At 45.8% G+C, this 16,161-nt stretch overlaps 1 protein-coding gene across 1 annotated transcript in view; it reads left to right on the top strand.

Moving 5' to 3' along the window:
- The window catches only part of MYO7B (myosin VIIB), a 143,368-nt gene that overhangs the window by 12,128 nt on the left and 115,079 nt on the right, over positions 1–16,161 (top strand). The window contains exons 2-4 of the mRNA XM_029074169.1: positions 6,183–6,225; positions 9,299–9,412; positions 11,396–11,548. Of these exons, the coding sequence (XP_028930002.1) occupies positions 6,208–6,225; positions 9,299–9,412; positions 11,396–11,548 (285 nt within the window). The 5' untranslated portion in view covers positions 6,183–6,207. The remainder of the gene's footprint in view (positions 1–6,182; positions 6,226–9,298; positions 9,413–11,395; positions 11,549–16,161) is intronic.

Genomic DNA, 16,161 nt, shown 5'->3' with positions numbered 1-16,161 from the left:
TACTTAAAACTCACCTCCTCCAAGAGGCCTTCCCATACTGAGCTCCCCTTCTCCCTCTACTCCCTCTACCACCTCTTCTTCACCTCTCCGCAGCTTAACCCTCTTTTCCCCCCATCTCCCTCTGCTCCTCTCCCTCTCCCTTCCCATCCCCTCAGCACTGTACTCGTCTGCTCAACTGTATATATTTTCATCACCCTATTTATTTTGTTAATGAATTGTACATCGCCTCGATTCTATTTAGTTGCCATTGTTTTTATGAGATGTTCTTCCCCTTGACTCTATTTATTGCCATTGTTCTCGTCTGTCTGTCTCCCCCGATTAGACCGTAAGCCCGTCAAACGGCAGGGACTGTCTCTATCTGTTGCCGACTTGTTCATTCCAAGCGCTTAGTACAGTGCTCTGCACATAGTAAGCGCTCAATAAATACTATTGAATGAATGAAAGTGCTAAAACACCTGCTCTGGAGAGGATAATAATGATTGTGGTATTTTATTAAGTGCTTACTAAGTGCCAGGCACTGTTCTATATGCTGAGCTAGTTACAAGATAATTGGGTTGGACACCATTCCTGTCCCACATAGGGTTCACAGTCTTAATCCCCATTTTACAGATGAGGGAAATGAGATACCAGAGAAGTTAAGTGCCTTGTCCAAGGTCACTGAGCAGACCCGTCGATTAGACTGTAAGCCCATCACTGGGCAGGGATTGTCTCTATCTGTTGCCGAATTGGCCATTCCAAGCACTTAGTGCAGTGCTTTGCACATAGTAAGCGTTCAATAAATACTATTGAATGAATGAATGAACAAGTGTTGGAGCCGGGATTAGAACCCAGTTCTTTCTGACTCCCAGGCCTGGACTCTACCCACCAGGCCACACTGAGGGAGGAGGCATTTTAAAGCACGTCCTGTCCTTGCCTTCTACCAGGCTCCAGGACTATCAGTTGTATTTATTGAGCGCTTACTGTGTGCAGAGCACTGTACTAAGAGTTTGGGAGCTTACAGTATTGCAGAGTTGGTAGTTACGTTCCCTGCCCACAAGTTTATAGTCTAGAGGACTATCTCTGTTACCACTGCTGAGAAATCTCACCCTCCACTACTCATCTCCCACTCAAACTTGGAAAATAACAACTCCAAGTCCTTTTTTTAATAGAAAAAGCTTTGTTTAAGCAATATGATTGTATCATTAAATCCCTAATAATATTGGAATAAAGCAAAGGAGAGGAAATTTTTCAAGGCAGTTATTTCAGGCGGGTGCTCAGTCTGCCCTCCCCCGACCTCAATCCTTCCTCTCTGTCCACCGTGTTCTGTCTGACCCAGCACCAAGGCTGGACTAGCTTCGATCAATCAATGCTATTTATTGAGTGCTTACTGTATGCAGAGCACTATACTAAGCGTTTGGTAGGGACACCTACCACAAAGACCTTACAGTCTAAAGGACTGTTATCAGGAAATCCTGGTATGGACATCGAATCCCGGCTCTGCCATTTGTCAGCTGTGTGACTGTGGGCAAGTCACTTCACTTCTCTGTGCCTCAGTTACCTCATCTGTAAAATAGGGATGAAGACTGTGAGCCTCACATCGGACAACCTGATGACCCTGTATCTCCCCCAGCGCTTAGAACAGTGCTCTGCACATAGTATGCGCTTAACAAATACCAACATTATTATTATTAGAGTGGGGAGAGTGAAGACTGGAAGATTTTCCAAATTCCAGCTTCTGATCACTATTTTTTTTATAGGCCCAAGTTGCTTCATGGAGTTGATTTATGCCCAAATGTATACCACATCTACCCACCTAGCTTCCAGCTCCCCAGTCTATTTCCTCTATCAATCAGTCATATTTATTGAGCTCCTGCTGAGTGCAGGGCACTGTACTAAGCGCTTGGGAGAGTACTACACAACAATATAACAGGCACATTCCCTGTCCACAACAAGCTTACAGTCTGGTGGGGGAGATAGATACTATCATAAATAAAGAAATGAATTACAGATATGTATAAAAGTGCTGGGGGGGTGAACAAACTGACAATGACGCAGAAGGGAGTGGGAGAAGAGGAAATGAGGAGGGCTTAGGGAAGGCCTTTTGGAGATGTGCCTTCCCCTGACCACAGTGAGCTTATGGTCTAGAGGGGGATATAGGCATTAATAGAAATAAATTATAAATATGATTATTATATAATATACATACATTAAAATAATTATATGGGAAAGTAGCTTGTCATACTGGGGAAACAGCATAGCATAGCAGATAGATCATGGGCCTGGGAGTCAGAAGGTCATAGGTTCTAATTCTGGCTTTGCCACTTGTCTGCAGTATGGCCTTGGGCTAGTCACTTCACTTCTCTCCGCCTCAGTTATCTCATCTGTAAAATGGGGATTTAGACCGTGAGCCCTATGCAAGTCAGGGACTGTGTCCAACCTAATTTGCTTGTATCCACCCCAGCATTTAGGATAGAACCTGGCACATAGTAAGTGCTTGATAAATATCGTAATTATTATTATTACATAAGTGCTGTGGGACTGGGCGATGCCGAAGGGAGTAGGAAAAGAGGAAATGAAAGTTTAGGGAAGAGCTCTTGGAGGAGATGTGCCTTCGTTAAGACTTTGAAAGTGGGGAGAGGCCAATCTGGCTCTGGCGGCCTCCTCCTAAGATGGCAGCCTCCCTTCAGTCCTCTTATAGACTCTTCCGCCTCAGAATCTGCAGCCTCTTGACATGCAGGGGAATGCCTGAACAGTATGGCTTGTTAGCTGCTGGTTGGTTTAGATGTGTGTTGGGTTTTCCCTTCTAGGAGAGATAACAGAGGGAAAGCAAAAGCAATCTATCAGTGGTATTTATTGAGCACGTACAGTGTGCATGACCCACAAGCTTAGAGTCTAGAGAGACAGACGTTAAATTACGGATATGTACATAATTGCTGTGGGGCCAAGGGTGGGGTGACTATCAAACGTTTATAGGGTACAGATCCAAGTGCGTAGGTGACACAAAAGGGAGAGAGAAGGGGAAATGAGGGCTTAGTCAGGGAAGGCAGAGCATTACTGCGTAACTACATCCAAGGGCACGGGGTTAACATAAAAGTATTGCAAAAATAGACCGTTCTTTATCTGATGCTCTTTGCAAAATAAGTTATACATTACCCGGACAGTTCTCCTAAGCAGTTGTATGCAAATGATCTCAGAAAAGAGTTGGACTGTTAAAATGTATTCCTACTAAGTCTCTAGGCCTGGAATGACCTAACTGGGCCTTTCAAACTGTGTTTGGTTTGGTTTCACCCTCCTCTCCACATTGCCCTGACTCACCCTCTTTGCTCTACCCCACAGCACCTGTGTATATATGTATATATCTATAATTCTATTTATTTATATAAAGGCCTGTTTACTCGTTCTGATGTGTGGGTATATATCTTTAATTCTATTTTTATTGATGCTATTGATGCCTGTTTACTTGTCTTGATGTCTGTCTCTCTCCCCTTCTAGACTGAGCCCGTTGTGGGCAGGGATTGCCTCTCCCATGTGGTTCTTTGTCGTTTTCAGTGTAGCTTATGCAAACGTGCTTTGTGATTTTTAATTTTTATTATTATTTTGCCACTGCGGAAGTAGCAGAGTGAACTGTACCTCTCTGGTCCCAGCTGTTATGACCCCAACTTCACCCCCTGGCACTGCTCTGGCTTTCTCTTGCTCGCCACCCCTGCTCACTGCCATTCCTCCGTGGGAACATCTGCTCTCTTCCCTCCCCGGACAGCTTCCGGATATCTTCCGTTCTGCTGGAATGGAAGAGCCCAGGCTCGGGAGTCAGAGAACGTGGGTTCTATTCCCGGCTCCGCCACTCGTCTAGCTGTGTGACCTGGGGCAAGCTGCTTAACTTCTCTGGGCCTCAGCTCCTCATCTGTAAAATGGGGATAAAGAGTTTGAGTCCCACCTGAGACAATCCGATGACCTTGTATCTATCCCAGTGCTTAGAACAGTGCTTGACACATGGTAAGCGCTTAACAAATACCGTTATTATTATTATTAATGAAGGATTTTTTAAAAATCCATGGCTCTTGGCCCTTACTGATATTTTTGATTTGAAGCTCTTTACTTCCTGAGGGTTGGCCACCTCTGCTCTAGACTATTAGAGAAGCAACGTGGCTCAGTGGAAAGAGCCTGGGCTTGGGAGTCAGAGGTCGTGGGTTTGAATCCTGGCTCTGCCACTTGTCAGCTGTGTGACTTTGGGTAAGTCACTTCACTTCTCTGTGCCTCAGTTACCTCATCTGTAAAATGGGGGATGAAGACTGAGCCCTACGTGGGAAAACCTGATTACCCTGTATCTACCCCAGCGCTTAGAACAGTGCTCTGCACGTAGTAAGCGCTTAACAAATACCAACATTATTATTATTATGCAGGCCCCGGTTCTTCATATTCTAATAGAGATGTCTTTTTTTTTTAATGGTACCTAAGTGCTTACTATGTATCAAACGCTGTTCTAAGCTCTGGGGTAGGTACAAGTTAATTAAGTTAGATACAGACCATTTCCCACTTGGGGCTCACAATCTAAGAGGGAGAACAGTCAGTCAGGCGTATTTATTGAGTGCTTAATGTGTGCAGAGCACTGTACTGAGCTCTTGGGAGAGGACAGTACAATAATAGGCACATTCCCTGCTCACAATGAGTCTAAGTGACTTGCCCAAGGTCACACAGCGAGCAATTGGCCGAACTGGGGTTAGAACCCGTGTTCTCCAGCTCCCAGGCCCGTGCTTTTTCTACTAGGTAAGAGAAGCAGCCTTGCCTAATGGATAGAGCACAGGCCTGGGAATCCGAAGGAAATGGGTTCTAATCCTGGCTCTGCCACTCGTCTGCTGTGTGACTTAAATTCACTTAATTTCTGTGTCATGTCACTTAATTTCTTATTCATTTCTAATTTCTAATTAGAATACTAATTCTTATTCCTTTCTAATTTCTTATTCCTTTTGAATTTCATATCACTTCATTTCTGTGTGGCATGTCACTTAAATTCTTGGGCCTCAATTACCTCATCTGTAAAATGGGGATTAAGACTGTGAGCCTCGTTTAGGACAGGGACTGTGTCCAATCTGCTCAACTGTCTCTACCCCAGCACTTAGTACAGTGCCAGACACACAGTAAGCCCTTAAATACCATTTAAAAAAAAAGTCAGTGCCCCAAATGTGTCTGCTCTGGCAATTTTTTGCAGCACTTACCCATGGTGGGTAGGGCATACTGTTAGGAAAATTAACAGTATCACTCTTTCCCCACTTATCTGGTGTAAATTTTTCCTCAACTGGAACAAGTAGGCAAGTGGTGATCTTCAAGGCTAAACTGCAGTACACGAAGTCGCCTGATTTATGACACAATTGGGATCAGTTTTCTCACAGCAACAATATTAAAAATGAGGGATTAGTTTCTGAACCAAGTTGGATACCTTATTTTTTTTTTTCCAGAATTGCCCAGAATTATGTACTCAATAGGAGGTAAATAACATACCCTTTAAATATTTATATTTTATTGAGTCAGAGAGGTTCCACGATAGGGTAACCACCTTTTTTCTTCCTTGGATGTAAAATGGACTCTCTCATTTTACCCCCAAACCCGTTACCCCAGCCTCTCCCAGTCCACCCTCTCCCCACCTTTTTTAAGCTTTCTCCTCCACTTATTCCCTCATCTTTTACAACTTCTTTGTCCTCCTCGGTGCCTCAAAGAAGGCTAGTGTTGTAAAGCTGAAACATATTTGAAAATTCACATCCTAAATGCCATTCGTTTTAAGTAAAAGTAAGACCAGGACTTCTTTGTAGCGTGTTAACATGGTAAGCACAGTATGATCTTGATCATAAGATTCTCTAGCCATAAGTAAGAATTATACTGTAGATTCTGCCTAGCATATAGAAAAGTTGATTAATCATGCCCCAAACTGATTTTAGATGTAGAAAGGAAATTCAAGAAGCCAAGATTTTGACAAGGGATGTTACATGGGTAGACTGTAAGCCCGTCAATGGGCAGGGATTGTCTCTGTTGCCGAATTGTACATTCCAAGCGCTTAGTACAGTGCTCTGCACATGGTAAGCACTCAATAAATACTATTGAATGAATGAATAATAAACTCATTTCTTCTTTAGGTAATGTTGGGATATACAGTATTGATAAGTTTCACCAATCAGAGTCTTGTGACCCCATTGTCCTCTCTCTTCTCTCAGGCTGTATGAAGGGCGCTGAATCAGAATGGTGGTTTTCAGAACGGTAAGAAAGATTATTTGTTCTGGATTTTAATGAGAAGGGAAGGAGACGGGCAGGCAATGACCACAGGAGAAGCAGTGTGGCCTTGTGAAAAGAGCACGGGCCTTCGAGTCGGAAGGACCTGGGTTCTAATCCTGGCTCTGCCACTTGTCTGCTGGGAGGCCTTGGGCAAGTCACTTCACTGCTCCGTGCCTCAGTTACCTTCTCGGTAAAATTGAAAAATAGACTGTGAGCCCCGTCAATCAATCATTCGTTGAGTGCTTACTGTGTGCAAAGCACTGGTTCTAAGCTCTTAGGAGAGTATAATATAACAGTGTGGGATAGGAACTCTGTGTGTGTCCAACATGATAAGTTTGTATCTACCCCAGTGCTTAGTACAGTGACTGACACCAAGTAAATGCTTAACAAATACCATGAAACAAACAGGGGATTCTTCAGGATGGAATGAACAGTTCCTTTTCCACTCCAGAATGCCACCATATTTGATTTTCAACCCTTCCCTGCCCTTTTTCTCCCGACTCATATATTTTGAAAAATTTCCAAAGGGTTTGTTCATCCTAGCTGAAAGGCTTAAAATCCTTCACCGTCCCCTCTCCATTGCTCTGACTCACACCCTTTGCTCTACCTCCCCAACCCACAGTACTTGTGTATATATGTACATATGTAGAGAAGCAGCGTGGCTCAGTGGAAAGAGCCCGGGCTTGGGAGTCAGAGGTCATGGGTTTGTATCCCGGCTCTGCCACTTGTCAGCTGTGTGACTGTGGGCAAGTCACTTAACTTCTCTGTGCCTCAGTTACCTCATCTGTAAAATGGGGATTAAGATTGTGAGCCTCACGTGGGACAACCTAATGACCCTATATCTACCCCAGCGCCTAGAGCAGTGCTCTGCACATAGTAAATGCTTAATAAATACCAACATTATTATTATCTATAAATCTATTTATATTAATGCCTGTTTACTTGTTCTGATGTGTGTGTATATGTATTATCTATAATTCTGTTTATATTGATGCTATTGATGCCTGTTTACTTGTCTTGATGTCTGTCTCCCCACTTCTAGACTGTGAGCCTATTGTGGGCAGGGATTGCCTCTCTTTGTTGCTGAATTGTACTTTCCAAGTGCTTAATACAGTGCTCTGCACACAGTAAGCACTCAATAAATACAGTAAGCACTCAATAAATACGATCGAATGAATGAATAAAATGGACCTCTGATAAGGCAGCCCAGATGAATCTCTGATAAGGCAACCCAGTGAATATTTCCTCATCCCACCATCCCCAGTGGAGAAATAATAATAGTAATAATGTTGGTATTTGTTAAGCGCTTACTATGTGCAGAGCACTGTTCTAAGCGCTGGGGTAGACACAGGGGAATCGGGTTGTCCCACGTGGGGCTCACAGTCTTAATCCCCATTTTACAGATGAGGTAACTGAGGCACAAAGAAGTTAAGTGACTTGCCCACAGTCACACAGCTGACAAGTGGCAGAGCCGGGATTCGAACCCATGAACTATGACTCCAAAGCCCGTTCTCTTTTCACTGAGCCACGCTGCTACATCCACCTCCTCACTTAGCATTCACTGCTTGTGTCTTCAGCAAGCAAATTGGGGTCACAAACGTTTCCTGGGAGTCTATTTGTGTCTTTCCAGGACAGACACTATCTGACACATGAATCTCGGTTCTGCCACTTGTCAGCTGTGTGACTGTGGGCAAGTCATTTAACTTCTCTGTGCCTCAGATATCTCATCTGTAAAATGGGGATGAAGACTGGGAGCCTCATGTGGCACAATCTGATTACTCTGTATTTACCCCAGTGCTTAGAACAGTGCTCGGCACATAGTAAGCACTTAACAAATACCAACATTTTTATTATTACTCCTTGTGAATATTAGGGAGGCCAGCTGCTGCTACTCTTTGCGCTGTCCAGCATGGTAGGAGCAGAAAATTGTTACAATGTATTCACAGAAATAATATTTTGCTGTTAGATTGCCCCCTAGCCTTGGAGTCTGCCTGAATGACAGCTGCTCTGTGGGCATGCTGGTGGTTCTGTGATCCCCATAATCCTCTGCCTGTCTCATTTCTAAAACTGGAAAAGATGAAGTATATTTAGTCTGGCTGTAGACCCCAGTCATATGGTAAAAGAGACCATATGACTGGTGACTTTCTCCGAACTACATCCCATCAGAGACCAAACCTAGTGATGATCAAGTGGAGGCTACATCCAGTTGGTCAGAAAACACCCCTAGTCAGTCACACTCCTTCTTAGGCTCCTTAGGTTGTACACCGAAATAGTAATGTAAGAGTAATCTTTCGGTGTACAAAAGAATAACAATAATAATGGCATTTGTTAAGCACTTACTATGTGCCAAGCACTGTTCTAAGTGCTTGGGGCAGGGGGGGACACAAGGTCATCAGGTTGTCCCACATGGGGCTCTCAGTCAATCCCCATTTTACAGATGAGGTAACTGAGGCACAGAGAAGTGAAATGACTTGCCCAAAGTCACACAGCTGACACCCAGTCACACAGTGACAGATCCGGGATTAGAACCCATGACCTCTGACTCCCAAGCCCGTGCTCTTTCCACTGAGACACGCTGCTACATCACACGTGCAGGCTCACTGCGGGCAGAGAATGTATCTGTTTACGGTTGTACTCTCCCAAGCGCTTAGTACAGTGCTTTGTACATAGTAAATCCTCAATAGATATAATTGAATGAAGGAATGAATGCACTCTAGACATGCCCCACACCCCCATTAAATATGGGCCTGTCTCACAGGTAACATTTTTAAGGATGCGGGGATAGGATGCACCAGACCTTGAATTCTGAATGCTTGTTGGGCTTGAGCCAGGAGATCTGGGTCTTGCTGGTTCCAAGAAGGAGCTGTTCTAGATGGGAGCCATTTCTGGTTGGGCCTGGGGCCCAGTGCCTGAAGTACATGAAATTAGAAGACAGCGTGGGCCAAGCAGGCTGTCTCATTCTTAGGGTTGATGTCATAGATGTGAAATTGTCCTATGGGCTACTTGGGGACGAGTCAGCTAGTGGGACTTGACCAACGGATCCTCTTTTCCTCTGCAGGGAGATCATGTGTGGTTGGACCATTCCTCCTCAAACAAGCTAACCGTCCCTATCGGAGCGGTAGTGAAGGACACCAAACCTGGAAAGCTCTTGGTGGAGGATGATGAGGGAAAGGTAAGTCGCCCCTGAATCTTTCAAAGGGTTGGACCTGGGTCAAGCCACTACTGGAAACCAGAAAAGCGTCTGGAGCTGGGAGACTGCGAGCCCATTATTGGGCAGGGATTGTCTCTATCTGTTGCTGAATTGTACATTCCAAGCACTTAGTACAGTGCTTTGCACATAGTAAGTGCTCAATAGATACTATTGAATAAAAAAATAAAATGGTGGTATTTGTTGAGCGCTCACTATGTGCAAAGCACTGTTCTAAGCGCGGGGGATCCAAGGTGATCAGGTTGTCCCACGTGGGGCTCACAGTTTTCATCCCCATTTGACAGATGAGGGAACTGAGGCCCAGAGAAGTTAAGTGACTTGCCCAAGGTCACACAGCTGACTAGTGGCGGAGGCGGGATTAGAACCCGTGGCTTCTGACTCCCAAGCCCGCGCTCTTTCCACTGAGCCACAAAGATGGAAGACCTTACACTGATGTTTCTTCGGTCCTCTGACCGGTACACGGGGTGGCCATTGACAGAACTGAGGAATCCCAGACACCTCTTTGCCATCACCCAGTCACTGAGCAAATAATGATAGCAATAAAAATAATCAAGTGTGAAAACCAGTGGACAAAGAGGTATAAGCCTATACTGTCATATGAAAGTATAAACAGAAGCGTTTGTACTTCAGTAGATTTGTCTTTGACTCGGCTTTCCTTTTCTCTGGTGGTTGACTTGGTTATCAAAGAGGAGAGCGGATGGGCCTTGGCCTTTTCCTCCCAGGGGGAAGGGAAAGGTCACTCAGCTGGACCCTCTGCACAGCTGGTTGGGGAACCTGTGCCCAGTCACTAACGCCATGATCCAAAGCTCCCTGCTTCAGTGCCAACCCTAAGCCCCAGCGAAGGTGTGGTGGGCCGAACATATTTGGCTTGGGATCAAGTGCACCTCCAATAATAATAATGTTGGTATTTGTTAAGCACTTACTATGTGCAGAGCACTGTTCTAAGCGCTGGAGGAGATACAGGGTAATCAGGTTGCCCCATGTGAGGCTCACAGTCTTCATCTGGGCTACCCCCTGTGCTAAGATGAGGTTTGGGGGCCGGGTGACTCCTTGACCCTCCTTTCCACCAACAACCTGGTGGGAACTAGGGTGAGAGAAAGGAGAGAAGGCCTAGCAGGAGAACAGATCCTCCTCATATCTGACAGACAATTACTTTCCCCATTTTCAAAGCCTAATTGAAGGCACATCTCCTCCAAGAGGCCTTCCCAGACAGACCTCTTTTGCTTTTCCTCAACTCCCTTCTGCGTTGCCCTGGCTTGCTCCTTTTATTCATCCCCCCTCCCAGCCCCATGGGACATGCAGCGTGGCTCAGTGGAAATGTGGTGTTGTTGGGATTGGCATTTTTCTGGCATAGGTGGGCAGTATTTTAGGGTAGCATATCCAATCGCAACAACACAGAGGAGGGAACTGAGGCCCAGAAAAGTTAAGTGACTTGCCCAAATCCACACAGCTGACAAGTCGCAGTGGGATTAGAATCCATGACCTCTGACTCCCAAGCCTGGGCTCTTTCCACTAAGCCACACTGCTTCTCTGGCACTGCCTTTGCAAGAAGACCTAGCAGAGAGCGGGACAGAGTAGCCTTCATGTCTGTTCAGTAGGTCATTCGGTCAATCATATTTATTGAGTGCTTACGGTGAGCAGAGCACTGTATTAAGTACATGGGATAATATAACTATAAGCAAGACACAACAAGCTTGCAGTCTAGAGGGAGAGACAGACAGTAATATAAATCAATTACAGATAATAATAATGTTGGTATTTGTTAAGCGCTTACTATGTGCATAGCACTGTTCTAAGTGCTGGGGTAGATAAAGGGTAATCAGGTTGTCCCACATGAGGCTCACAGCCTTTGATTGGGACATCTCTGAGTTAATGGATACAAATCCAGGAATCCAATCTGTACAGATTTGATACAAATTCCAACACCACCACGTTACTCCGTTCTAGGAACACTGGATCGATGTCCGCAATCTCAACACCCTCCGTCCAATGCACCCCACCTCTATCCGAGGAGTGGAAGACATGATCCTCCTGGGGGACCTGGACGAAGCAGGAATGGTTCACAATCTTCTCATTCGCCACCAGGAACACAAAATTTATGTGAGTCCAAGGTCACGCCCACACTCGGGGGAATAAGTGGGCCACCAGCGGGCCGGATGGATTTCCAAGATGCCGCACCCTGGGGTGGGGACTCGTGGAGGGGAATGGAAAAGAAGTTTGGGGGACGGACTTGCAGGTAGTGACGAGGCCCTGAACGTTATCACAACCGGATGGGACAGTGACTGACTGACAGGGTGGAAGTTGGGTTCCCCATTTCATGGCACCCACTTGATGCAATGAACCGTGCTAAGCCTCAAGCGGAATCTCCCCTCAAGCAGCTTGAACTCGGCCCAACGAACCTTTTCTACTCTATTGGTTAGCTGTTCTACCCACTCTCTTTGCTCCTCCAAAGCCAACTTTTGTTGTACCTCACTCTTGCCTGAGCTCCTCTACAGTACTTAGCACAGTGCCTGGCACATAAGTTTGAATCAATGCCATCATTAAGCTCACTCATTTTCTGAGACAGGCAAAGTGCCTAGAATGAGAAGCCAAAGGAGCCCTTCGCGATTGGCATTTAGAAGGAATAAAAATGATTGAATCTGGCCAGATTCCCAAAGGAAACTCTGCCTGAGTCATTAGAAGAACTCTAAAACTCCTATTAAATAATAATAGTATTTAAGTACTTACTATGTGCCAGGCTGGGTTGAAAGCTGGGGTGAATACAAGCAAATCGGGTTGGACAAAGTCCCTGTCCCCCATGAGGTTATCAGTCTCATTCCCCATTTTCCAGATGAGGTAACTGAGGCCCAGAGAAGTGAAGTGACTTGCCCAAGGTCACACAGCAGACAAGTGGTGGAGCCAGGATTAGCACCCATGACTTTCTGACTCCCAGGTCCGTGCTTTATCCATTATGCCATGCTGTTTCTAAAGATGTCTGCTAACAAATTATATTTTAATCATTGATACAATTGAAAAGAATATAAGAAAATCAACTTGATATTTTCATTCATTCATTAGTATTTATTGAGAGCTTTCTATGTGCAGAGCACTGTACTAAGCGCTTGGAATGTACAATTTGGCAACAGCTAGAGACAATCCCTGCCCAATGACGGGCTCACAGTCTAATTAGGGGAGACAGATGGCAGAGTAAAACAGAACGAAACAAAAACAAGACAACATTATCACGATAAATAGAATCAAGGGGATGTATACCTCATTAACAAAATAAGTAGGGTAATAAAAAATATATACAAATGAGTGCTGAGGGGAGGGGGAAGGGAATGGGGAGGAACAGAGGGAAAGGGGGCTTAGCTGCAGGGAAGTGAAGGGGGAAGGGGGAGGAGCAAAGGGAAAAGGGGATAGCTCAGTCTGGGAAGGCCTCTTGGAGGAGGTGAGCTCTCAGTAGGGCTTTGAAGAGGGGAAAAGAGTTAGTTTGGCAGAAATGAGGAGGGAAGGCATTCCAGGACAGCAGTAGGATGTGGGCCAGAGGTCGACGGTGGGATAGGTGTGAGCGGGGGATGGTGAGGAGGTGAGTGGCAGAGGAGCGGAGCCTACGGGGTGGGCAGTAGAAAGAGAGAAGGGAGGTGACGTAGGAGGGGGCAAGGGGATGGAGAGCCTTGAAGTCAAGAGTGAGGAGTTTTTTGCTTCATGCGGAGGTTGATAGGCAACCACTGGAGGTTTTTGAGGAGGGGAGTGACATGCCCAGGGCGTTTCTACAGGAAGATGATCCGGGCAGCGGAATGAAGAATAGACTGGAGCGGGGCGAGAGAGGAGGAAAGGAGATCAGAGATAAGGCTGACACAATAATCCAGCTGGGAAATTATGAGAGCCTGTACCAGTAAGATAGCCGTTTGGGTGGAGAGGAAAGGGTGGATCTTGGCGATATTGTAAAGGTGACACTGGCAGGCCTTGGTGACGGATTGGATGTGTGGGGTGAATGAGAGAGCCGAGTCAAGTATGACACCAAGGTTGCGGGCCTGTGAGACAGGAAGGATGGTGGTGCTGTCCATAGTGACAGGGAAGTCAGGAAGAGGACAGGGTTTGGGAGAGAAGATGAGGAGCTCGGTTTTGGACATGTTGAGTTTTAGGTGGCGGGCAGACATCCAGGTGGAGACGTCCCGGAGGCAGAAGGAGATACGAGCCTGAAGGGACGGGGAGGGAACAGGGGAGGAGATGTAGATCTGGGTGTCATCAGCATAGAGATGATAGTTGAAGCCGTGGGAGCGAAGGAGTTCACCGAGGGAGTGCGTATAGATGGAGAACAGAAGGGGACCAAGAACTGACCCTTGAGGAACCCCAACAGTTAGAGGATGGGAGGGGGAGGGGGAGCCCGCGAAGTAGACCGAGAATGACCGGCCAGAGAGATAAGAGGAGAACCGGGAGAGGACGGAGTCCTTGAAGCCAAGGTGAGATAAGGTGTGAAGGAGAAGGGGATGGTCGACAGTGACAAAGGCAGCTGAGAGGTCGAGGAGGATTAGGATATTTCTAACAAACTAATATTTACAGTAGAAAACCTCCAAATAGATCATCAAGCTACTTTTCCATCCATTTAATAATGAGGTAGGGACTTTTACCCATATGAAACCTGCTCTGCTGGATAAAGAGGCATCTCAGGCCACCAGCTCCAGGAGAAAAGAGAAAGGTTTTTGTGTCCGCCACTCCCCACTCTCGAGAAAACTCTGGGGACTTGCCTCAGTCCAGGCCCACCCCCTATCTGTGGCACAAGAAGGTAGTGAGTCATTCCCTTTGTTTCCTGGGAAATGCAATTCCTGGGAACTTCCTTGCCAACTTTCAAAAGGACCTTTGGATATTTTGAAAGCATACAGCTCTCAGTAAAAACTGACCAGAGTACGGCACCTACTAGCAATAAGCGCTGGGGTAGATTCAAGATAATCATATCTGACGTAGTCTCTGTCCCACCTTTTTGCAATCTATAAGAAAGAGAGAACCTCATTTTACAGATGAGGGAACAGGCACAGAGAGGTTAAACGACTTAACCTAGATCACGTAGCAGGCAAGAGGTGGATCTGGGACTAGAACTTCCTAGTCTCATACTCCTTCTACTGGGCCATGCCTCTTGTCCTTGTTGGTTTTTGGTATTTGTTGGTTTTTTTCCCTGTGGTACTAAAGTTGTTACTATGTGCCCAGCACTGTACTAAGTGCTAGAGTAGATACAAGAAAAACAAGTTGGGCGCAATCCCTGTTCCACAGATGAAGTAACTGAGGCACAGAGAAGTTAAGTAACCTGCTCAAGGTCTCATGGCAGAGAACTGGATAGTGCTGGAATTAGAACCTGGGTCTCTGACTCCCAGGCCCATACTCTAAACTATTTTCTGAGTGGACTTATCTTTACCCTGCCCTTGAATTCACTGGTGAATAAAATCATGATAAAGAAAAACAAATCTTCTCTTACAAAGGAAATGATCTCAGATCCAGCTTCCCTCAGACCCATCCCTTGGGACAGATAGCCAGCAAGTCAATAATTCTGCCTTAATTTATTGAGCACCATCAGGGTACTCAGCACTCTATGGTAACTAGAAGTCTAAGAAATCCCAAGATCTCCCTTTGCTGATAAATTGATAGCCTAAACTTTTCCAAGTCATGAAAACTCCTCATCATTGGCTTTAAAGCATTCAATCACCTTGCCCGCTCCTACTTCACCTCGCTACTCTCCTACTAGAGAGAAGCAGCGTGACTTAGTGGAAAAAGCCCGGGCTTGGGAGCCAGAGGTCATGGTTTCGAATCCCAGCTCTGCCGCTCGTCAGCTGTGTGACTGTGGGCAAGTCACTTAACTTCTCTGGTCCTAAGTTCCCTCATCTGTAAAATGGGGATAAAGACTGTGAGCCTCCCATGGGACAACCTGATGACCCTGTATCTACCCCAGAGCTTAGAACAGTGCCCTGCACATAGTAAGCGCTTAACAAATACCAACATTATTATTATAATAACTACAACCCAGCCCAAGCACTTTGCTCATCTAATACCAACCTTATTATCATTGTACCTCGATCTCTTCTGTCTCCCCGCTGACCCCCTCACCCTCATCCTCCCTCTGACCTGGATCGCTCTCCCTCCTCAAATCCAACAGATAATTACTGTCTCCCCCATTCAAAGCCTTATTGAAGGCACATCTCCTTCGAGAGGCCTTCCCTGTCTAAGCCCTCCTTTCCTCTTCTCCCACTCCCTTCTGTGTCATCCTGACCTACTCCCTTTATTCAGATACTATTAATATCCATAACTTATTTATATTAATGTCTGTCTCCCCCTCTAGACTTTAAACGTTTTGTGGGCAGGGAATGGTTATTGCACTCTCCCAAGTGCTTAGTACAGTGTTGTGCACACAGTAAGCAGTCAATAATTATGATTGAATGAATGAATCTTGATTCCTTCCCTTCTCCCCATCAAGGGCTCTCATTGCCCCTTTTGGTCTACATTATTCTGCCCCCCAAAATGTAGAAACTTGTGTGTAGCTCCACAGATCCAGTTTTCCCACTGGCACTGCGGAGCATCGTAAAGGTTGTCGAGGGAGTACAAAGATAGACCCCTTGAGGTGAAGGAAGTCTGCTCAACGTGCACTTAGCCGGTTCCTGTGCCCATCACCTACTGCTTTTCAAAACTCTCCAGCTCCGGTCTCTGCAGCTCCCTTGGCCTTCCCCCTTGACCCTCCCCGTAGT

Source organism: Ornithorhynchus anatinus, chromosome 1, assembly GCF_004115215.2.
Source record: "Ornithorhynchus anatinus isolate Pmale09 chromosome 1, mOrnAna1.pri.v4, whole genome shotgun sequence".
NCBI classification, from domain to species: Eukaryota; Metazoa; Chordata; class Mammalia; order Monotremata; family Ornithorhynchidae; genus Ornithorhynchus; species Ornithorhynchus anatinus.
The sequence above is the reverse complement of the archived record's forward strand: the minus strand, read 5'-3'. Positions and strand labels throughout refer to the sequence as shown.